Source organism: Hemicordylus capensis, chromosome 2, assembly GCF_027244095.1.
Source record: "Hemicordylus capensis ecotype Gifberg chromosome 2, rHemCap1.1.pri, whole genome shotgun sequence".
Lineage (NCBI taxonomy): Eukaryota > Metazoa > Chordata > Lepidosauria > Squamata > Cordylidae > Hemicordylus > Hemicordylus capensis.
The window spans coordinates 190,776,215-190,801,518 of NC_069658.1; the positions used below are offsets into that span (position 1 = coordinate 190,776,215).

General features: G+C 44.0%; 1 protein-coding gene across 2 annotated transcripts in view; it reads left to right on the forward strand.

Annotated features, from left to right (window-relative positions):
- The first annotated feature begins 1,640 nt into the window (after window positions 1-1,640).
- PBX4 (PBX homeobox 4) overlaps window positions 1,641-25,304 on the forward strand; it is a 41,212-nt gene continuing 17,548 nt past the window's right edge. The window contains exons 1-2 of one of the 2 annotated variants that reach the window (XM_053297517.1): window positions 1,641-2,264; window positions 24,196-24,269. In XM_053297517.1, coding sequence (XP_053153492.1) covers window positions 2,071-2,264; window positions 24,196-24,269 — 268 coding nt within the window. In that variant the 5' untranslated portion in view covers window positions 1,641-2,070. The remainder of the gene's footprint in view (window positions 2,265-24,195; window positions 24,270-25,304) is intronic. The other variant, XM_053297516.1, reaches the window with a different exon arrangement.

Sequence of the window (25,304 nt, forward strand, 5' to 3'; positions counted from 1 at the left end):
AAGAAAGAGGAGAGGAGCTGATTCCCTAATGCCGCGATTCTTATTCTAAGTGGCTTCGCTCATCTGATACACTGAGAGCTAAAAGCTCTGTCTGGAAAGGCTCCAGGTAGACACCAGCAAAGTTTGTACACTTTTCCAGAGTGGACTCTCTATAACTTTCAAATGCAGTTACGTTACTGTCGGGCAGGGGAGGGGTGTGCTGTATTTTAGAAACATGGGATTGCAGCAGCATTGTATTCATGAGTTTAAAATGTGGTTATTCAAGACTTTTTGTTTAAGGCCTTTAATACAATATTTATTCAAGACATTAGAGTTTTGTTTTTAAAAAGCTTAAAAACATCTGGATTTGATTATTTTTCCTCTTCCGTTTTCTCTGCTTTCCTCTCTCTTTTTCATTTTGTACTGTGCCTCTTACACTGTCAGTCAGCATTTTAAACTGCAAACAGACTTGGCTTGTATTGAGAGCAAGGTGGTATGTAACATACACAAACCAAAAAGGTATGGGCACACGATATAGCTGCCTTGCTGTTTAGCTAAGCAGGCCTAGGTCTGGTCAATGCCTGGATGGATGAGTCCCTCAAAGCCCCATGAGCGCTGTCTTGAGTTGTTTGGTGTTAGAAAGCAACACAGAAATATAATGACATACACAGAAGAAACAAATTAAGAGATAGTGTTTTTAGGATCCTGCCTACAAGATTAGGACGGATTTCCATTGGCAGCATTTGAAGTCATTTGAACATTTGAAGCCCCAGTAAAAGGATGCGATTATGAAGAGTAAGTCGTCTTGTGGTAGCAAGCATGAATTGTCCCCTTTGCTAAGCTGGGTCTGCCCTGGTTTGCATTTGAATGGAAGACTACATGTGTGAGAGCGCTGTAAGATGTTCCTCTTGGGGGATGGGGTCGCTCTGGGAAGGAACCGCATCTGCATGCAGGTTCCAAGCTCCCCACTTGGCATCTCCAAGGCAGGAGTCCTGGGGCGGAACCTCGGAGAGAAGCTGCTGCCAGTCCGTGTAGACAATACTGAGCTAGATGGACCAGGGGTCTGACTCGGTAGAAGGCAGCTTCTTATGTTCCTAAGTTTTGAACGCGAAATAATAATAACTTGGGCTCCGAGAATCATATAAGCTGTGCGAGGAGGTGATAGTTTATTACAAGAAATCGGCGTGAGACAAGAAAGCGCGGCGTGATTTGTGGGAGGCCAGCCTTTCCGAGTTGGAGCTGAAGCCGTGTAAGATTGGCAGGTGACAGCTCGGGGGATGGAAGTCCAGCGGAAGGAGCGCTACGGTGGAACCGCTGAGTCCCCTCTCCGGGCTGAGGCGACCTGGGCGTGCGGTGGGCGGTGCTGCGAGTCGAGCGGGCACGAGAGACGCCCTGGAAGAAGACCTCTCAGCCATGACTGGAGCGGGATGAGGCGCTGGAGATACGGCAAAACTTTTGGCCCCTCATGACCGGGGACTTGGCGCGTTTGTTGGGCCGTGTGAAAAGAGACGGCTTTGAACTGAAAAGGCGGGGCGAGCGCAGGGGAGCGAGACGGCCCAGTTAGTTCGAGGCGGGACACACACGCAGCCCGGGAGGCGGAGGGGGTGGCGCGAGACGCGGGGGGCGGGGCTTGAGCGGCGGGGAGAGAGAGAAAGCCGGGGGGAGGTTATTCAGCCCGTCATTCAGGCGGACTCGGACTAGCTCCACCCCCGCCCCCTCTGCGCCCGGAGGCAGTGATTGTGACGAAGCCGCTGAGAGACGGGCTTTGTCACAGAAGGGGGCGGGGAGCTTCAGGGAGGAGGGCCGCTGCCTCGCAGGCAGCAGCGCCTGGCGACGGCTCAGGAGGCGGAGCCCCGTCGCGCGACGGGGGCAGGGGGCGGGGCGTGCATGAGTGAGGGGCCGCTGGGCCCTGCTGTGTGTGCGTGTCTGTGTTTGTGTGTGTGTCTGTGTGAGTGAGAGAGAGAGAGAGAGAGAAAGAGAAGAGGGGCTCGAGCCGCTCCGGGACTCCCCCCCCCCGCAGCGCTTGAGGCGGCTCCCTCTCCCCACCATCCTCCTCCCCTCCCCCATTCCTCCCCTCCCCCAACCTCCACCATGGAGGAGGCATCCCGGCTGCTCGCAGGGCTCCAGCCTCCTCCCGGGGCCGCCGGAGACCCGTCACCCCACCGACTCCAAGCGCCGCCGGGCCCGCCCCAGCCCCAGGCAGCCCCCGGACTTCAGGACACGGGTGACATCTTGCAGCAGATCATGGCCATCACCGATCAGAGCTTGGACGAAGCGCAGGCCAGGTAAGGAATGTGAGGTAGGGAGGCGGATGTGGGACTAGTTGGGAAGGGAGGATCGCTCTGAGGATCTCGGCACGGTATGGTTTTTTGGGGAAGGGGACTCCTCTGAGCTTCTTGGTTGATAAGGAAACTGCCTCTGGCCTGCGACAGTTGAGAAGAAGCACCTGAAGGCTTATGGCTAGAGGAAGGGGGGGTGCCTTAAAATGTAAGGGTTTGGACCTCTAAATGCCAGGTGCTGGGGTTGCTAGGGTATGCACTAGAAAGAGTGTTGGATATAGGGGGTTGGGGGTCATTGGGCCTAGGCCCAAGCATGTAGGAGTTGTGCACCTTTGAACTTTGGGGATATGGGTTGTCTACCCTAGAATCTAGCGGTGTATCCATAGACAAAAGGTATGGGGGCCACCAGTACCTGGCGTCTGTGGACAATATAACATTATGCAGGGCATGCTAGATCTCTCTTCTCTCCCCCCCCCCCCCCAAGTCACACAGTCCTGGCTCCCTGATGGGTGTACTTGTTTGCTTTGTGTGTCTGCAAATGTGTGGTTTGTTGGTGAGCACCTGCAAATGTAATGGGAGGCCCTTAGAACTGTGGTCTTAACACGGAAATCTGGGGCCTCAGAATTCTGGCTACTGTGATGAAGTGGCAGAGGGCATAGGAACATAGGAAGCTGCCTTATACCAAGTCAGACCATTGGTCTTTCTAGCTCAGTATTGTCTACCCAGACTGGCAGTGGCTTCTCCAAGGTTGCAGGCAGGAATCTCTCTCAGTCCTATCTTGAAAATGTCAGGGAGGGAACTTGGAACCTTCTGCATGCAAGCATGCAGGTGCTTTCCCAGATCTGCCCCATCTACTAAGGGGAATGTCTTACAGTGTTCACAAATATAATCTCCCATTCAGATTCAAACCAGGATGGCCCCTGCTTAGCATGGAGGACAATTCATGCTTGCTACCACAAGACTAGCTTTCTTCCTCCTCCAGCTCTTAGCCTTGGCCTTGTGGTGAAGAATCCCATAATTTGTAATGGTCTTCCATGGTATGTTGGATGTTAATCAACAGGGCAGTGTCCAAAATTGACTGTAAATTCGTTTATCGAGCAAGTTGTAAGCTAACTAGGTAACATCATCCTTTATAAAAGGATAATATTAGGTAACATTATCCTTTATAAAAGATAAAGAAAAAAATTGTTTATCAGGGATGTATGTAATCAATGCAGGGAGGAAAAGAGGAAAAAACCCCAAATCAGGGGATTGATTTTATGTGTCTATTGTCCATTAATGCAGGGGCAATGCTAGAACAATTTGTTCTTAGGGAGGCAAAGACCTTACTTGAGGGATGATGATTTTGCTATTTAAACAGTACCACGGTCAGTACTGTTGGTGGGCAGAGTTGGGTGTGAGACATTAACAGCAAGTGCTGTCAGTGACCTGAAGTAGTGAGCAAGGGCAGGTGTCTGCAAGAATCTGAGATCCGATGTAAGTGGAAGCAAACCTTGGATTCGACATAAGTGGAAGCAAATCTGGAGGATCAGACTGAAGAATTGGATTAAAACTGCTAAACTGTCTATTTTGGCATAATTGGATGAAGAAATGGTCTTTAAATTGTGCCTTTTGCTTGTGATATCTTTTAGTGACATTATTCTGGCCTAGGATCTGATGCAGCCTACTTAGTGTTGCATTAATTTTGTTCTTCCTTGCTTTGATGATATTATTCTTTAGGGCCTGTTGATTAAGAAGCCAGTATATGGTGGTGCATTGTTGATTTAAGGTTTTACAATTACATATCAAATAAGCAATTACATATAATTTATGGCCAGATTATGGCGATCAGATATATTAGCTGTTGCATGGGTGACTTGTTGAATAGTCATCTCAAGAGAGTGGCTTTTAGTTAGTTTTGGCCTGAGCTGCACTGGAGTTGGGGAACATATTTACAGATTACCAGCTTTCTCTTGTATATGTAGCTGTCAGTGTAGTGAAGTAAAATAATAATAATAGAAAACTATTTCTCTCCTTTTCATATATTTTCTTGTTTTGATACATTTAATTTGGCTTGATTTCAACATTATTCAGCCTAAGTCTTGGCTTGAACAGCAGATGAAAGTTACATGATGGTTGCCCAGAGGGCTTACGTAGATTTAATTTTGCAGTTCCATTGATTTCAGTGGAATTTACTTCACATAATGAGTTTAAAACCAGGGCATAAATCGGAATTGTTGCCCAGTCAAGGCATACACAAAACTGGGAGAGGGGAGGGAGAAGCTTCTTGGAATTTAGGAAGACAGCATTACATTTTGAGAAACTTCCAATATTCATTCATTCATTCATTCATTCATTTGATTTCTATACCGCCCAATATGCTGTAGTCTCAGAGCAACTGTGCTTACTGATGAGGCAGAGTATCTTACAAGTTAAGCATAAGTTGTGATGTTCTGTGTCCCATAAATGCGCACACACAACACTCTCATTCTCTCTCTCTCATCAATAGTTCACATGACCAATACACTGGGAATGTGGGCTGGATTGGGTCGAACTGTACAGCAAATTTGCAAATAAGCCCACAAAAATTAGAAGCCCCTGAACATTTTTACTAGCTCTTTTTGCCTTGACCTATGTGAGTAACTTGTGCCAAAAAGAGGAAGAAACAAGAGCTGCCTGATTCCTGAAACTGATTCTTACTTGCTATAGGTAACCAGGAAAGCAGCAATTTACAAGTGTTGTTAAATGGCATATACTGAATAAATCATGTAGCTTTAGCACATTCCTAGTCAGAAACTTGTCTGTGAAGTTGCCTAAAGTGGACTAAGTGATGGTATTATAAATGTGGATTGAGTTGCAAGCTGAAGCAACCTCATAACTCCTTCACAAAACTTCTTGGCATGCAGCCATTCAATCCACTCTGGCTATGATAATTGGTCCTCTTTCCATTGGTAAAAATATATGTGAGTAGTAGAGTTACTTACCAGGAACTTTTTTGCCCCATCACCTGTTTTTCTGCAGACTGACAGAAGTATTGACTGCCCGTATACTTACCATAGAAATGAACATACTGTTGATTTATACTAAGCTTTACCTTGAAACTGTCATTCACAATTCTTCCAGGTGGCACATATTTTTAGACGTTTTACCTGTGATCACATGTACAGTCAGTTGAACAAACTCATAATATGATTTCTCCTGTATTTTTGTCACTGGCATAGGAGTTAAAAGTGAGTAAAGGACCAGGAATGTATAAATTCATCTGTACACTTCTGTCTGTCTGTTCCAAGACAAAGCTGTTTACCATGGGGGCAGGCTTGTGAATAGCCACTTCCATGGTGGCCTATGGCAAATAAGAATCACTCTCCAGATAAATAGGGAGGGAACTATTTGTAAACTGGAAGACAGTTGATGCTTCTTTCATTACAGGCTGCTGCTATGCCACAAATGACTAGTAGGCATGTGTGGATAGGTTGACTAGTAAAATAATATTGTGGGCTAGAAAATTTAGTGGACTAATTTATTAGGCTCCCATAGAGAAAGTGAATGCTCCCTCTCCAGAAAGCAGCAGAACAGAAAAGGCTGGAAGATCCTAATATCTTACATTATTTTATTTTTCACATTTCTATAACAAAATTCATATTTCTAGGTAGTTTGTATGGTAAAGCCAGTACGCAATAAAATAAAATGGAAAAAAAAAAAACACCATTTAAGAACAAATTTTAAAGAATTATATGAATTAAATGTACATGGCCCTCCATGTGGGAGGAAAAGTGGGAAATGTATACATAAAGCATGCATAAGCAGAACAGGAAGAAAACACTTGCTCCTGAATAATTCCTACAGAACCCCCTAAACCTATGCACCTACTGGAACATTGATTTTGAAGTTATTAACCACAGCCTTGCATAAAACTAGTTGGATTTAGGTTTATTGAAATAAGTGAGCATAAGTGTACCTAACTTTTAAAAAAATCATACTTATTATTACACAATGTATTATTTATTTTATTTATTACATTTATAAACCGCCCCATCCAGAGGCTCTGGGTGGTGTACAATAACTTTTAAAAAGACATAAAACCCACAATCAAAACAATGTTAAAACAATATAAAAACAATTAAAAATGATTAAAACAATTTAAAACCAATTAAAATACTTTTAAAAACAACAACACTTTATTAACTTAAATGTAGCAAAGTAATTATAGTACTTAATTATATTAATTATATCAGTGTTTATTAATAGGTTATATATAAAATGTATTAGGTATATAATGCAGGTGCCTGTGCCTCCCAAAACAATCTCTTTGGGGATGACTCAACTCTTAGGTACATAGTTTCAGGAGGCACAAGCATCCACAGAGGGAAGGAGGGATAACTGAAAATCTCCCCTTCCTCTTCCGCAGTGCAAAAACCTGGCATGTCCATGGAAGGTTAGTCTGAATGTCAGTCACTCTCTTATCCTATAAATACATAATATCTTATCTCAACATTATATTTCAAAAAATATTAAACATATAAAACATTCATAAATATTAGTTTGTACTATATTTTTCATCTGCCAAAAATGACAACTCTACTTGATAAATTACCAAATAGAAAAACATGTATATATATTAAAATGTATGTTATAATTCATCTGCCAGGCATTAATAAAACTGCACCTAATCTGTGTTGGATTGTGGCTGTAGTGGTGCACCAGTTCTAAACCTTTGTACCAGGGTGATGTTTCTGCATTTTCAGTGTATTGCTATATTTCTACTGTGGTGCTCTGGTGTCGCAGTTGGCATGCCATCTTTTAAATACATCTTAATATTTGAAAGAGGCAGTATTCTGTGCCTCCAAAATTTATATAGCTGTAGAGACAGAAAACAAAAAGCATGATTTGAATATGCAGCTGCATTGCATTTCATGACTGTCTGATATAATGCTGTGTGAAAAGCTGTCCTGGAACCTGCCTACTTAACCCATGCCATTGTTACATACTACATGAGGGTTGAGTTGTTTTCATTTAATAAGATGCCAGCTTGAGAAATACACCCTTTTGGGGGGACATAGAGGCCTATCTTGTCTTTCTCATGGGATGGAAAGTATGGAACGTAAGAACCCTGATATAGGAACAGCACAGCCTTATAAACTAGCATTGTTCCAGTGGACCTTCTTTGCGCTGGGGGAACATATTGAAGCTTTAAACACGATTGGTATGTAGAACCGGGATGGGGTTTGGCAGGGAGAGCGGGTCAAGCCTGCTCTTCCCATACACGAGCAGCTAGCCTGCTCTGGGTGTCTGGATCGGCCGCCCACACGGTTACCGGCTCCGTCACGGAGCTGGCAGTGGCAGTGGATATTGGGGGCTGCCCGGACTCCGGAAGTCCCAGGATGCCCTGCGCAAGTACGCAGGGCATTCTGGGGAACATAGGAAACTGCCATATACTGAGTCAGCCCATTGGTCCATCTAGCTCAGTATTGTCTTCACAGACTGGCAGTGGCTTCTCCAAGGTTGCAGGCAGGAATCTCTCTCAGCCCTATCTTGGAGATGCCAGGGTGGGAAACCTTCAAGGAAACGGGATGGAACAGGTGCCCTCATACTAGGGAATTTGAACGTTCCCCTTCTCGTAATCAGGTTAGTAAACCTTTATGTAATTTATGCAATGCTCGTGCATAGGAATAGGGAGGGAAGACGCGACCAAGAGGTTCACACAGATGAGACAGTAAATCTCTTCTGGAAAAGTTTGTATGGTTATGTGCAAAAAGACAAGAGTATCTCTTCTAAACAGCAATGGGACAAATTATGGAAATGGACGTTGGACGTAACCCTCCCCCCCCGGATTACCTGATGTGCCTTGTAATCCCCCACCCCCAAGTTACAGTACTACCTGAATATACCTCATAACCTTGTGGGTTTCCAAATCCTTGTGTGTAAATCTTTGTAGATATATCATGTACAAACAACCACTTTGTATATAATTGTGCTTTGGAAACGTACTGTATGCTTTGGTAGTTTGTTGGTTCAATAAAAAAATCTTGTCCTATAAAAAATCTTGTCCTATCTTGGAGAAGCCAGGGAGGGAACTTGAAACCTTCTGCTCTTCCCAGAGCAGCTTCATACCCTGAGGGGAATATCTTGCAGTGCTCACACATCAAGTCTCCCATTCATATGCAACCAGGGCAGACCCTGCTTAGCTATGGGGACAAGTCATGCTTGCTACCACAAGACCAGCTCTTCCTCCCATTGTGGGAGACCCACAATATTGGGAAGCTTGTTGTTGCCTCCCGGTCAGGGGTCTCCTCATGAGGTGATAAGGAGCCCCGCATCATGATTAAAAAAACGTGGTTAGCGAGGGCTACTTTAGTGGGCCAGTCGCTGTTGAACCACCGGGCTCACCCGTGAGCCCAGTGGTTCTCACGATGGAGTGAAACTGGGCTGGGCTGGGCTCCCTTAGCCTGGTTTTCCTCCATCGTGTGAATAGCCTCATTGTGTGGAAGTAATCCTTTGGTACTGTTGGTAAAACACTATACTATGGTTGACAAAATGCAGATATAAAATCTCCAGTTTTGCTTGGTCAGGGGTTTTTCTGATTTGGCTGATTCGACCAGGGTGACTTGATATCTTATAATATGGCTAAATTCTGTTTCATAGCCAGTAAAATTCACAAGGAGTTTCATTAAGAATCAAAACTGATCTTTATGTTTAGCTATGTCCTTAACTGCTGTATCATAATCCTGTAGGTTATGTAGGTTTTTTGTTGGGCTTCCATTTGTAAACTGTGCTGGCCTGTGACTGTAATAAGGGGATTGATTGATTGATTGATTGATTGATTGATTGATTGATTTGGCTAATTCAGTCATGTGAATAACATGAATAACCTGTTGTGTCAACTTTTGTCTTACCTTGTCGTAGGTCTAGTAGGTAGTTTTAGGATTATAGCATTTACATACTTTCTGCAGAGCAGCCAACATATTTGCTGTCTAAAGTGTGGGACTGCTCTAAGTCATTTATGTGTCAGTTAATTCATGTGTTAGTTCCCACATTCCTGTTGTCTGCAGTGCATGACAAATGCATTGGCTGCAAGGTGCAGCATCATGAATCACTTGTGCAGAAGAACATCCATACTTGAGATAATGGGTGTTACCAAGTTTAACATTAAAAAACTAAAATCATTACTCACATTTCATTTTTGGCTGTGCATGGAAAAGTTCCATTTGGTTTGTCAAAATATAGTCATGTATTGGTTTGAATTTTTCAACACTAAGCACAAAGTTGTGTGGAATTGAATCCAAATGTATGTATGTGTGTATAGTGGCCAGCATCCAAACTAAAGAAGTGCTGGTGCTTCTGATGCGTTTCTGACTTACATAGCACTGGTGCTTGGGGTGGGGGCGGATTTCAGTGGCCTCCCCTTCCCCTGGAAGTGTGCTGTGTTACACAAAAATATGTCCCTGAGGACTGTACAATCTTCAGGGATGTATTTTCGTGTGACACACAGTGTTTCCTCTAAGGTGTGCACATGTGCATGTGCTCACACGTTTTTTGATGTCCGCTCAGTTAATTTTAGATCCCGCTCAGGTTTAATCAGGATTCATTCTGAATATATGTGCGCACACACTGCCTTGATAAAGCCACCCAGAACAAAATTCATTGTGCAAACAGCTGAAAAAAATTAGAGAGAACACTGGACACAAATTGTTTCCGGGTGAAGGGAGGTTGTTGAAATTCCCCACCTTCTGTACGATTGCTTTTGCTGAGTTAGTCAAAGCCATCAGGAGCCCCACTGTTTCTCATGTAGCACCAGCATTATCTTAGTCTGGTTCAGCCAGTATTTTTATTGGACTTTCAGGTTAAGAACCTCTTGGAGTTTCAACAGTAAATAACAATACATTAAAGGAAATTCAGCAACATGAAAAAGTATAGCAGAGTAATGTTATATGTGCTCTTACTATATTGCCACAAGTTTCAGCATTTGAATTTAGAATAAGTAGGCTAGCATGTTTCAGTGCTGTAACATCTAACAGCATTTGATATTACAGTCGTCCCTCGCTCGTTCCTAGAAACCCTTGTGGTTGGTGAATTCGTGGTTGACAAGGCATTGAAATGAATGGGAAATGGGGTTAGGGGAATTGCGATTGGGAAAGTACTAAAAAATAAAGAAAAAAATAGAAAAAAATCCCCCCTGACCCCTGAAAATGATCCCCTGACCCTCAACCCCCCAAATTACACTGAACCCCCCCAAATTGCCCCTTGACACCTGCAAATGACCCCCTGAACCCCAGAATGACCCTGACTCTGGAAATCCCCCCTCCCAAGCCGCCCAATTTTTTTAAAAAAGGCGCCAAGCCGCATATACTCAGGTTGCGGTGGGTGAGGGTGGTGAAAATTTCCCAGTTGCAGATACTCAAATCTGTGATTGGGAAACCCGTGATTGACAAGGGATGACTGTATTTCTTATGTAGGCTGATGTTTGTATGAACATTGAGAAATTCAGTGCTGAAACTAAAAAGATAAATCTGCAGATTTTTACTGCTTGTTACTCTGCCTTGTTAGAAACTGAGAAGCCATTTACATGGTGTTGACATAGGGAGTGGCTACCTGAACCAACTCTTTGGTAGCTTTATCATCTCCTTAGTAACTAAGCTGGATAGACCTTATCTGCTGTCAGTGTGAGTCTCAGCGAGTGCCTGTTTTGGTAGCAGTTCCCACCTGCGGCATGTATGCAGATTACTTGTGGAAGTGATGTCATGCCATCATGGATGTGCACTCTGCTTGTATAAATATAGTAGTATATCTGGAGCTTTGCATCTGACTTTCTTTGAGCTGAAGGAACCACAGGTGACTGTCTTTCACGTTCAGCAGGGTGCCACCTTCAAGGGGTGGGAAGTCTGTGGAAGCAAGCAATTTGTGCTATGTTTTGTCAAGTCTGTTATGCTTGACTGCGCTGCATGACTGCTGTGAGCTTTGGAGTGTTGGCTTCCAGGAGTGGTTCCATGAATTTACCATGATGTAAGGTTGTTTCCTTTAAAAAGGGAGAATCTGTCTTCCAAAGGAGCAGACATCTAAATGGGTTGGTACATAACAAGTCTATCCCAAAATATCATGAAACTCCGAAAACCAATGTATAAAACATTAGCACGAAACAATGTGAATTTCATGTTGTGTTAAGCTGAGATGGCTGTTCAATTGTTGAATTGATTTCCTGTTTTTAAAGGTGTGTTCACACAGCTATACAGCATTTGTAATGTTTACAAACTCATGATTATGAGCCCCTTCTGTAATGAGTGTAAGTGTACGGGCCTCCTGTGAAATTTGTCAGCTGTGGAGATTGTAAACTGTTGAATTCATGTAAAGTCTTGGAACAGCATCAACCTAAGAATGAGTTTTGAACTTTGGAGCTGTCACTGAATGTACACTTGCAATCAACATTTGGAGTGTTTCACTCAGGATTCCAATATCATTCATTGCAGGATCACTTTATTGACAGAGCACTTTATGAAATGTGTTATTGTAGGCTTGTTAATGTACTGGTATTTTGTATTGTTTGATAGTATTGAATTAAAAAATGCAATAAAGGCTTTTGACATTTCATGGTGGACATTTGAACCAATTCAGTTAGGGGTCCACCATTTTTCTCTTTCTTGTATTTTCAGATACCTAGGTGGAATTTCTCTCTCTTTCTCAGGGTCTTAGAACCACTTTATACGTTCAGAAGAATCAAGTGGTAAAACCTTTTTGGACTGTACCAGTTCAGAGTGCTGCTGGAGGGTTGAATTTCTGAATGCTCCCCACCTCAAAACAACAGCAACAAAAACTTAACTGTGCATATAGCATGCTGGAGAAGGCTAAGCTGCATCGATCTCCTTTGCATGCTAGCTTTGTACAAGTAGGAAGTTTATTTTATTTTATTTTGCTGGACATCATTCAAAAATGCACTCTCTGCTCTGCAACCAGAAATGGAACACTTCATGAAATTTTTTAGAGCACAATTCTAATGCATGTATAAACTGACTTTCATAGTCACAGATCCCAGAATGAGATGATTGGGTAAGGTGATAGAATTCTGAACTACAGACTCTGTATTTGTGATCATATTTTTAAATGCTTTCCCATAGAAAAAGTTATGTGCATGTAGTGATCCAGTACACCAGGAATGAAGATTCTGCTAAACGTTTCTCCCTGGTGTGCTAGCAGTCACTAGATGCAGGGATCTTATTACATATGGGAACATTCAGAAATATGATCTCCTCCGTCTGATGTGGTGCTGCAGTCCAGAATTCTTATTTTGCATAATATATAGAATCCTAGAATGTCAGAGCCCTTGGAGGGTTTTCTAGTCCAGTGCAGAATTGGCTTGGAGCCATATGTTCGGTGTAATATCCCCAATCTTCTGTGACTACACCAGTTTGGGATTGCTTTTTATGAGAAGTGTTAGGCTATTGTTCAGAACTACAGCCCAGCATAGGGAAATAGGTTATGGTCTAGGAGACAGTTTAAATCAAAATAAGGTGCTGGAAGTATGACCAATATTTCTAAACTCATCAGAGGTACAACATGTTTTTCACATATAAGAACTAGAGCACATGATGATATTAACATACACTGTATTGGGGCCAAACTACATGTTGCCTGCAAATGCACGCAACTGTAATCTTGTGGCCCTTTCCCTTTTTTTTACATTCCAGTTTGAGAGGACACAATTGATAGCGATGAAAGAGGTGGTTTCTCTATTCCAATTCCTTCCCCTAATAGTTTTTTATCCCAAAGCGGTTAAAAATATGTGATGTATTTTGAATTTTATAATGGGGAAACAATAGCAGGAGGTGGATATTTGGATCAGAGAAACCAGGCAGAGAAATGGTTGTGCCTGAGCCCCTTCAGTGCCCCCCACTCTGCCCTCCTGAAGTAATTTTAAAAATTAAATCAATCAGTCTTTATTACGGTCACAGACCAGCATAAAATACATTTTAAAACCTAAGTAGCAATAGATTTTACACTCTAAGACTATCATAAGATGATTTAAAATATACAGTAAGAAATATAAAAGATGCTAAAATACATTACTAACATAAAATGATTTAAAATATAAAAAATTGGCATGTGATGGCACTAAAAATCTAGCGATGGCTCTAATAAGAGACATAGTATACTCTGGGCTACATTTTGATTTAACTACGGCTGCAATAAGAAGCATAGGAATAAACCATATAGCAGTACCCTAGATCAGTGTTTCTCAAACTTTTTGGAGTCAAGGACCGCTAAATTCTTCGTGCAGAGTTTCAAGGACCGCTACATTCTTCATGCGCAGTTTCCCGGACCAGCAGTTAGTAAAGGGGTTTCAAGTCTGTCTGTCTGTCTATCAGACTTCTATACTGCCCAAAACTTGCATCTCTGGGCAGTTTAGAATGAAAATAATATAAGCATTAAAATAATTAAATTTGGAATCTTTTGCAAACATGGAATATTAGGGGTTCTTAACCTTGGGTCCCTCAGTTAAACTACCATAACCCCCAACAACAATGGCATTTGGCCATTATGGCTGGGGATTATGGGAGTAGAAGTCCACCAATGTCTGGGTACCCAAGGTTGAGAACCCCTGAATCTAAAAGCCTGGGTGAACAAATTTGTCTCCAGTATGTCTGGAGTGGAGGTGCTTGTGATTACTCAATGGAGAGAGGATGTTGGGCCATTAGAAAAATTCAAAAGCTACATGGGGCCAATGAAAACAACATACAAGCAAGCCCCACTGATGCAAGAGGGAAACAGCGTTCCCTCTCAAGGCGCCTCGACCACAACAGGCAGCTGGGTTTCAATCAACCAACCTTTGGCTGCAAACAATGAGCATGCAAGAACCAGCAGCCCTTCAAGTGGCGCCCACTGCCATACTTTTTCCTCCATGCCCCCGCATCGCATACAGTTTGAAGCTGTAAAGATAGGGAATAAGATAGCTGTAGGAAGATCTCAGCAGCACGTGGAGGCAAGGCACAAGAAGGGTCCCACGCCTCCGTGATACTCTTCCTCTTCCGTGCCATGTGCAAAATTGAGTAAGTGAGTGCCTTGATTTCAGTTGTGGGGGGGGGGGGTTTGACTCCCAGTCAGGGACCGGCACTCAACCCTTCGGGGACCGGCAGCGGTCCAGGGACCGGTGGTTGAGAAACACTGCCCTAGATCATGTTGCATGCTTATAAAGTAAGAAAAAGCTTAAAAATATTTAAAACATATAAAATCATGACAGATCATTTAAAATAGGAACTTAGGAAACTGCCATTTACTGAGTCAGACCATTGGTCTATCTAGCTCAGTATTGTCTTCACAGACTGGCAGCGGCTTCTCCAAGGTTGCAGGCAGGAATCTCTCTCAGCCCTATCTTGGAGAAGCGAAACCAGGAACTTGAAACCTTCTGCTCTTCCCAGAGCGGCTTCATCCCCTGAGGGGAATATCTTGCAGTGCTCACACATCAAGTCTCCCATTCAGATGCAGTCAGGGCAGACCCTGCTTAGCTATGGGGACAAGTCATGCTTGCTACCACAAGACCAGCTCTCCTCTCCAATAATAAGAGCTAATATGCGTTAAAAGGATATCATATAATATACACAAAAATATAAGCCAGTAAAATAGTAGCCAGGAAGTTGCCGGTCTATAGGTTGTTGGGCTGCCACACTAAGGCAGTAGCCATGGCTGTCCTCCAGTTCATAGAGGTGTTCTCTGGGCACACGTGATCATCGTCTGCCGGATATTAATCGCTGCTGCACAGAACCTGGCGACACTGTAGGTGGCAGCAGGGTTGCTATCGGAGAGCAGCAAAGAGGTGTAAAACTGGTCCGTTCGCCCAGGATAGCCATGTAATAGTGGTAAGATGAGGGAGGCACGGATGTCCCTGTAGAACAGGCACTGCAGAAAAACGTGTCCTGCTGTTTCTACCTGCCCTGAGCCACAGGAGCACTTGCTTTCTGGGACTGGGATCTTCCTATAGCGACCTTCAAGCATGGCTGAGGGAAGCACATGGCAGTGCGCCAGTGCAACAGCCCTCCTATGCTTTGGGCCCTCCTATGCTTTGGGACCAATTGGTGCTTTGGAAGCACCAATTGGGTTAGGTATGGCAAGTGGGCGCTGACATACCTGAGTCCTTCACTTACAGGTAAGTTAGGGTCCTTGCCTATGTCAAATTGGTGCTCTGTATCCATAATACATTGTTTGATGAGTGCTTTGGCTGGGTCTTACCCCAAGTTAACTAAGTGAAGTGGGGATAGGCCCAGGGACTTTATTTTTTTCATAGCTGTCTGTTTCCAGCTGGATTGGAAGTCATCACAAAGCGTTAGGGGGCTAGGCCTGAGGGGGAAAGGGAGAACTTTAGCCAGTAGTTCAGTATGGCCATCCATACCCTTGTCTCCACTTTCATTAGGCTTGTCCCTAGTCACAGGATAACGTTAGATACAGATCTTGGTACTTGAAGAACTGCTCTTAGGAACTCTGATTGCATGCGTTCCAGTGTAGAAAAGTTGGAGAAGGGGCCAAGCTGGGCACCATAGAGTAACTGCACTGTTGGCTTGGCTTCATGCAGTTTTAGTGCTGTGGGTATATAGTGGGCCACCTCTTGTTTGGAGGAACTTAAGAATAGCAGAGGAGCTCCTTTGTGAATTTAGTGCTACATACTCCCCATGTGTCTTCCTAGAGCCAGCGGAATGTAGGACTATCCCCAGATATTTAAAGCAAGGGACCTGTTCTATCTTGTGCCCATCTATAAACCAGGAGCGGGTTTTGGGCCTTTGGGCAAAGGCCATGATTTTGGTTTTGTGGTAACTAAGCTCCAACAGATCTTCCTTGCAATACTGGGCCGATGCCTTCAGTGCTTGCTTAAGGTCAGTTGGGATCCTTGATAGTATTGCTGCATCATCTGCATATAATAGGGTGGAAATGTGAGCTCCTGCAAGTTTAGGGGGATGGAAGTCTGTTGCTAATTTGCCCCACCATTGTATTGACATAGAAGTTGAATAGTAACGGTGCCAGAATGCAGCCTTGTTTTACACCCTTTTGTGTAACGATGGCACTAGTGTTTAAAATTAAAAATGAGCTAGAGATGTGAGCACCCGGAAAAAACCTGAAAAAATTCAGCAAAAAGGAACCAACACAGTTTTCTCCATTCTCCTGCCTCCCGTGGGCCAGAGAAAGAAAAATGGGAAAAAATATCTTATGAAATATTTTTCTCTTAGAATGATGCATGAAATGCTTTACAAGGCATGGTTTTAAAATGTTCTTCCTTCTTCCCTAGACCAAGAAGTGTTTCCTGTACCTTCTGCCCCAAAGCCGAGCCTATCCTTTCCACCAGTGTTTAAAGATGTGATGATGGCAGAATGGCAAGTCCCAGTATACAGTGGGGCAATTCTCACGATCAACAAAAATCGGGCTAGCAGAGGCTAGCCCGATTTTTGTTGACTGTAAGAACCACCGGGCTCGCAGCCGAGCCCGGTGGTTCTTGAGCGGGTAACCCGCTCGAGAACCCCTGCTAAAAAGCAGGTTTGCAGAGCGAGTGCTCTAGCAAACCTGCTTTTTAGGATCGTGAGTAGCTGCAGCGCGCCTTTGTGCCGCACCTACTCATGAGTAGACCCCCGGCCGGGAGGCAAAAAGCCGCCTTCCGGCTCCGGGGGTCTCCCCAGTATGCCCTGCGCACTTGCGCAGGGCATACTGGGGCGCGGCCCCCGCTCCTCCCACCCCCGCTGGCTCCGTCACGGAGCCGGCCATAGTGTGGGTGGCCAATCCGGCCACCCAGGGCTCTCTGCCCACTTGTGAGCGGGGAGAGCAGGCTTAGCCCGCTCTTCCCGCTCACTGCCCCAAACCGGGTCTCACTGATCATGAGACCCGGTCCTCTAGATCTATGGGAGCATGTCCCAGGAAAATGTGTCTTTTATCACAGGAAATTCAGTCTCCTTGCCTTCCTAACTATAGATGCTCCAGTAGCGCAACTGGTCTCGAACTCAGTACTCAACCCAGAAGACCAGGAACAACTTAAAACCTCAGAAGAAGAAAAATGCGACAGCTTGCTTTAAAAAGCACATAAAGCAATGACTACCATCATTGGAGTGGCCACCGCCAATTCCATCTTTGTTCGTGCCTCCATATTATGGGCCAAAGAGCTGGTGTAGTTGATCCTGCTCAAGAACATCATATCCCGACAGGGCACCAATGAGATAGCGAAGATGGTGACCTTTATGGCTGACTTCAGCCTTGACAGTATACAACAGGCATCAAGGGCAGTGGTCTCCGGAGTTGCAGTGAGAAGATGTCTCTGGCTGAAATACTGGTCAGTGGACACGAAATCCAGGTTCGCTGTGGCTTCTGCCCCTTTTCTGGGTAAGAAGCTCTTTGGTGAATGACTGGACTCCATCCTGGTGAAAACCCATGATAAAAAGAAGGCTTTACCATCATCTCACAGAGATACAAAGAAACAAACTCTCTCTTCATCACATTCCTTTCATTACTCTAGGCCTTCTTTTGGAACTCCCATCTCAACAAAACAGAGATTTCTGCACCTCCTCATTCAAACCACCAGCCAGACCACAGTGGAGACAACGAAACAGAGCCACCTCCCATCTTCAAAACAAACAATTTCCTAAGTCCAGCCAATCCTCCAGAAAACAATGACTTGGCCCCAGTCGGGGGCAGACTCGACTGTCCTGTCCTGTTCTCTCTGTCCTGGCACCTGATCACACAAGACCAATAGATATTACAGACAGTATCAGAGGGGTGCACCATCAACTTTTACACCACCCCACTTCAAGACTTCATTCTTTCAAACAATGGCTCTCCCAAGTGACCGCCAAGGGCTTCCTCTTTTCAGAACCTCAAAGGATAGTCATCACGACATGCCAGCCTGACTGGCTGGGGAGCCCACTGCCCAATCAGTTCACCCTGGGCTGGTCCCACAGGAAATGTATCACAACATCAACTGGCTGGAACTGAAAGCTGCCTGCCTGGCTCTCATACACTTCCTGCCCCTCATAGCATGTCAACATGTTCTAATATGAACCGACAAAGTGACCACAAAGTCACATCTAAACCACCAGGGGGGCACCAGGTCCAGATTGCTCATGAGGGAAACGGACCTTCTATTCCGATGGGCGGAGACCCATATAGCCTCCATATTGGCAGAACACCTCCAGGGAATGGCCAATGTCCAGGCAGATTGGCTTAGTCACCAAATGTCCTCTTTGCATCACCAATCAACTGCCATCTACCCTGCTTCTTCTCCTGTTTCCAGACCCAAGGAGCAGAAGCAATAGATGCACTCACAGCCAGCTGTCCTCCAGGGCTCCTTTATGTCTTCCCACCAACAGCCATCATTCTCAGAGTCATACAGAAGAGAATGGGCAGAACTCATCCTGATAGCTTCTCACTGGACACGTTGGCCATGGTTTTCCGAACTGACGTCCCTAGCCATTCATCCACCACTCTTCCTCCCTCTATGTCCAGATCTCCTGTTACAAGAACCGCTACTCCATCCCGATCCTGGATGGCTCCAGCTCTGCGCCTGGAGATTGAACACGGGTCACTAGCACGCAAAGGATATTCCATGGCTGTCCAAGACACCATCCAGCATTCTGTAGGCCGTCGACAAATAGAATTTACCAAATGACCTGGGCAGCCTTCTCGCACTGGGCAAGAAGGAAGAATGTTAACCTACTCAAGGTGGGAGTACCAGAAGTCTTGGCATTCCTTAGGTATTGACCTAAAACTTCTCCCCAACATTCTGAAATGCCAGGCCTTGCCCTTGGCATCAGTCCTCCATATCTATGTACCTGGATCAAAGAACCTCCTTCCTCACATATCCAGGAGCATCAGACATAGCTCATCCTCCAATACACAGTTTCCCCTGCTGGAACCTAAACAAAGTTCTCAATGCTCTAACTAGAGCCCCGTTTGATTGCCCCCCTTAAACCTTCTCTCTTACAAGACTCTTTTCCTGGTGGCCGTCACTTCTGTCTGCAGAGTTAGCGGGACTGTCATCGCGGAAGGAACTGTGCACCTTTGTATTGGATGCAGTTATACTTAGAGTTGACCCTACTTTTCTTCCCCAAATTAACTCCACTTTCCATAGGACTCAGGATGTGGTTCTCCTGTCCTTCTGCCCCTCCCTCTCTCACCCCAGAGAGAAAACATGGCACACTCCCGACGTGCACAGGGCCCTGTGCACCTATCTAAAGTGTACCAAACCACTACACCAGTCTGACTCCCTGTTCGTTTCTTTCCACCCTTCCTCTCAGGGATCCAAAGTCTCTAAGTTGGTACTCGCCTCCTGGCTCCGCAAATGCATAGCACTCGCCTATGAGTCGTCTAATCTCCCGGTTTCTACCAACATCACCTCGGACGTTCACAGCTGCCAGGATATCTAGTTGTCAGGAACCCCTTTCCTTGTCTCTGTGGAGCTCAGTTGTCTTTTCCTAGTTATATATTTCTATCCATTACTAAATTTGGCATCTCAGCCTCTGTACTCGCTAGTTTTGCTGGTGCTGATGTGATCTCTTCGCAATTAACGTCAAGGAACTGGCTATTGGCGCCCTCTGGCTCCGCAAGCTAGCAAAAATGAAAACTACTTCCTGTCTGCTCTGAGCATGCCTGAAATACAACTCACTGTGTAGGATGGACTGTGATCCCCGGGGGAAAAGAACTCTTCTCGGTAAGAACCATTGTTCCTTTCTCTCAACTGTGTGTGTGTGTGTGTGTAGTTCATGGAGTCTTTTCTGCAGGGTATGATAACATGACAGATAATGGGAAAGTGGCATTTTCCTAATGCTGCACCATATACATTCTACCATGGCATGAATGCAGGGGTTTTGCAGCTTTTATTCAGAATTCGTGACGTGATTCTTTAGTAGAAACATTACAGCAAATGGTGTGGGTGAATTTTTGTGTGTAAATATTGAGTTCTAAAGAATTTCTTCAACTGGCACTCATTGATCAAGGGAATAAGTTGTTAAGAGCAGCATGTTTGTATTTATCACTCATACAAACTAAGCACCTGCAGTTTCTCTGTGGGTTGTTGTGTTTCAAGGACAGGAAAGTTATGGTAGCTGACCTAAAAAGGGAGCTTCTTCAAGCCTATGCAGATGTTGCCAGGTATCAGGCAAAGCACTCCGTTAAATGTTGGAACTACACTTTTTGTTACTACCAGAGACCTGTAGGGATATCTTCTCTTCTTGTCTGCTTCATTCTTGTGCTTTGCAGTACTAGAGATGGATCTTTGGAGAAAGGAGGATAATGGGAACTTTAGGTAGACTGATTTGAAGGAATATGATCAGTGCAGATTCTGATTCTCCAGCAGGGAAGGAGTGTTTCTGACAGTAGTTTGCTCCTCATTACTCGCTCCTAGACAGGGCCAATGAAAAAAGACAGGAACCCAGCCACCCACTCCCTTGCAATTGGGAGGAGCCAACCCTGGATTCCCAGTTCCACCCTGTCTGGCTCCTAACAGGGCAGCATAGTCACAGTGCTCTTTGAGCTTTAAAATATAGCTTTCATTTCTTGAGGCATAGAAAGCTTTCCTTGCTATTCTTCCCATCAGCTTTACTTTTTTCTTCAGAGTTCTAAAATTGAAATCCTTAAAGAAGAGACCAAACACAGGGCAGTACTTCAGTGGAGGGCAGGTCTGAAGTCTTTCCTTCCACCCAGGAATCAGACCTCCATATTCCATGCCCTAAATTCTTTTAAAAGGCCTTCCTGGAAGAGTGGAAAGTGCTAGGAATGAAAAAAAATCTGATTTTGGGTTTTGAAGAATTTTTACATTTTATATTTTTATATGCTAGGTTAGTGTTGGCTTCTAAGGAGACAGTGGCCCAATTCAGATTATTATGTAAACTATGATTTAGATTATTGTTAACAAGTTGTAGTTAGCTTTGGGTTTCAGTGCTCCTGCTCTGCTTGTGCGTGGAGAGGAGTGTATGCATCTGCTTTCACTTCGGGCTCAACTAGTTTCCCAGTGTGTTTGAACTTGGAGAACTGTGATTTATTCAAACTCTAGTTAATAATAACTAGCACGGATATCCAACAGTGATTTGGTCCTGGTTAGTTAAAACAAACTAGAGTTTGAATAAACCACAGGTTGCTGAGTTCATACATAATAGTGGCTGTGTCAAAAGTTAAAGCAGAGCTTTCACTCTTTTCCTCACACACGCCCCGCCATCAAACTGGCGGAACCACCCGCTGTTTGAATTGGTTCGGAGGCCCTTTATGGGTATCCAAACTGGTTCCGTGCAGATCTCTAATTATCACTCCAAAGATCCGGCTACAAAAGCAGGCCAAGGAGAGAAGCAATAATCTCAGCTATGGTTAGATCGTTGTCTGAACCAGACTAACTTCTAGTACAGAGACCTCATCTTTGACAATTTGGTATATAGAATACTTGCTCATACCCTTGCTCTTGCCTCAGCATCACCTTTGATGCTATCTTGTGTTTTTTGGAATGGATGGTAGTTGTGTGCTCACATCTCTGATTTATAGGTGCCTTTCGTGGGTAGGTTGGAACTGATACTTCTAGATACAGTTATTGTACTGGGATTGTGCATTTTCAGAATTTATGTGAAAGCACGGGTCCTAGATAAATATATCAATGCAACCAGGAGTTCAGTTCTAGTGGGGTGGAAGTTGTTGGCTTAGTGAATTTTTGTTTCTGATAGGACAGTGGGCAGTGAAAGTGATCACTTGCAATGCATATGTATTACCTCAGTAGAAAGAGTGTAGGGTATTTTTAAATGTTCAATTCTCTGGCATGATCTCATAGAAGATGACTGCCAAGTAGTGTTCCTTGTAACAGGGATTACCAGATGTTCTTGACTACAACTCCCATCATCCTCAGCAGTGTTTCATAGAAATCATACATGGTAGACAGTCTATATGGCAATCCTATATTGCTTCATCTGGAGCAATGTGCATGTTGCTACAGAAATATTTTTGTTTTGTTTATGTTCTTTCTGTACCATTTCCAAGAAACATATTTATTTTTTTAAAAATGAACGATGACAATCTATTCCACCCAGAAGAGCAGGTTTGTAGCATGGAGGTGGCGTTGGATCTGGCCCTTACTTTGGAAGCTCAGGTAGTACCTGTGGTGTCTTTCGCTAGGTCAGGCTGGTGCTCCAGTTGCTACTTTTTCTAGACAAAGCTAGCTAGTTTTTCACACTTTCTTAACATCAAGGTTAGCTTACTACAGTGCATTCTATGTAGGACTGCTTTTGAAGACTGTTTAGAAGTACCGTCTGGTTCAGAACACAGCAACTAGATTGTTAGGTAGAATGTGCTGGTTTGAACATACATTGATACTATTTAAAGAGCCATGTTGGCTACCCGTTTACTTCTGGGCACAAGTAAAAATGCTGAGTGTCTCTGCCAATTGAGATCTGCATTTGAGGGCCTTCTCGAGTGGTTGGGGGCACCTTCAGGGATTAGATGGGAAGTGATTGGGGAGAGGACTTTGAGTTGTCCCCAGACTTTGGAATAGCCTTTCAACAAATTTGTGAGGTGCTTACACTATGACTCAGGTACTAAGTTAAGCCTTAAAAATAAAATATTAATAATAATAAAAAACCAGGGCTTTTAATTAATTTGTTACTGCTGCCTTCTATGGATTCATGGATTTTATTGACTGCCTTGAAACTTATTTTATCTACTGCTTGTTCATTTTATTGATGACTGTGGTTTGTTTTGTTGTGTCACAATTCTTAATATTATCAGTCGCTTTGGAGACTCTTGTCAAAGCAATTCATTAAAAAAAATCTTAAAACAATTAAGTAGATACAGGTAAGGTCCAGCTAGTTATGATTCTGTGGTTATGGCTGACTGTTTTCTGAGCAATGTGACGATTGAGATAAATGAGTTGTGAGCTGGAATGCGAGCTTCAAACCTAAGGCCCAAAGGTCTTAGAGCAGACCCCAATGTGGCACATGTACCATACTCCATGGAAGACTGTGTCCTTAGTAGAATAAAGAGGCTGGTGCCAGTCACTGCTATGGCATGCCCCAACACCACCCTCTTCATTGATACAATCTTGAGTGTGTTTTGCATGGTAGTTGTGTGTGCTCACATCCCTGCTTTATAGATGCCTTTTATGGGTAGGTTGGAACAGATACGTCTAGCCTTGATTGATCAGTGGTCTGACTCAGTGCAAGGCATCTTCTGCAGATATAGCATAGCAAAATGTGTGTGGGGACAACACCCTTTTGTTCCCACATTCAGACTATAAATGTTTATGAACAGCTAGGTTGCTAGAGTTCCAGATCCAGCATTTATTTCGCCCCCAACTTTAATGTGTGTTTCAGGTTAAATTGGTTGCTTGGTGTTCAGGTAGAATTAACAATTCTACAATTTGGTTGTTATAACATTTTCATCCTAGGGGCCCTGTCCAAAAACTCCCCTGGGCATAATCTGAAGGAGGAGTTTGCTCTTTCAGCCCTTTGAATTTGAAACCCCTGATTTGGAGGACTGTGAAAACCTTAGCAGCTATATTTCAACTGTAGTTAGTGCTTGGTTTTAAGACTGGTATAGCTATCTTTCACTCTACCATTCTGTGAGTGAATAATATATTGGGATACTGACAGTTCTGTGGCTTTGCTGGTACAGAGTTTAGCAGCAGAATGCTTAAATATTCCTTTTGTGGTTTCTCCTGGTGTCCCTCATTTTGAAACAGACTGCCTTATTAAAGGAAGTGCAAGAATGCTAATGCAGCCTTGAGGCTTCCCATATGCTCTTAAAATACACAAGCATCTGTATAATTATATACAACTTTAACTTCCTTGGCGCTTAGCTACTGTAGGCAGTGGCGTATTTCAGGCTATAAATTAACCTTGCAAAGCAATTTTCTGGCAGAACGTGGACTGTGGTTTTTGAATGGAATGTATCGCCAGTCTCTTTGTTAATCCTGTTCTCTCTTATCTGTTCTGTTCTTTTGTCATTCATTCTGTTTTTCGCCCCTCCTTTTTAGGAAACACGCCTTGAATTGCCACCGAATGAAACCTGCTCTCTTCAGCGTGCTATGTGATATTAAAGAAAAAACAGGTGTGTTCACATTTTCATCCAAAACTTTTTTTTCTGAGAAGCAATATTTTTGGGTCATGATTAGATGAGATGGGACTGCTATTCCAAACACACTTACCAGGAAGTAAGCTCCATTGAATACAGTGGGACTTACTTCTGAGTAAACATTCAGAGGATTGCTTTGTATGTGCTTTAGAGCTAATATGCAGCAGACCTCCAACTGCTTAAGCCAGGATCCATGGGACTTGGGCTACAATCCTGCAGAGAATAAGGCTGCATTCTCATGTCACACAGAACTATGGGTCCAATGGACCTGCGATTCCATGCCCCACCTCCCCCACTCTCCCATCTGCATTGAGATGTTCAGGAGAGTGTCCTCTCTGCAGTAAGCGGGGCACCTGACTGTGCAGGCTTCCTTCTTGCTTGAAGGACAGCTCACCACAGCCAATCAGAGAAGGAGAGAGGGAGGAGCTTCCTCCCTCAACTTGTGTCCGGCCAAATGCAGCCTCCAGATGAAAAGGAGGCTCCCTGGACCCTCTCTTTGGCACCACAAAACTCAGTACAAACTGAGGGTTCAAACTGGAGCCTTGTCAGCGCAAACTCGGGTTGAGCTACAGACAGGATCAGAGTTGGCTGGGTAATGGTAAGGAAACCACAGGTCCCTCCATCTCTGGTCCCCTGTTATGTGCGAATGCAGCCTTGATCTGCTTAAATTGCATTGATTTCAATCCGTTAGCAATGGATATTTCATGACTTGATTATATAATATTCCTGATTTGTGCTTTGCTTCAAATAGCATTTGACAAATAACTGCCTGCTTAACAAATACATATTTTAAAAATTTACTTCGATACCACATTTACCCAATGCATTTCTCATAAACCAAGAAATCAAGGATTGACATCAACTGCACCTACACTTACCTCGTTTCACTCCTTTTAAAAGAGTGAGCGGCTTTTGCTGTAGGCCACCCAGTTTTATCAGCTGTTCAGTCACAAACACCTGTGCAGTTATTTCATAGTGTTTTATTCAGCCTTGTTAACCTTCTTTTTCTAT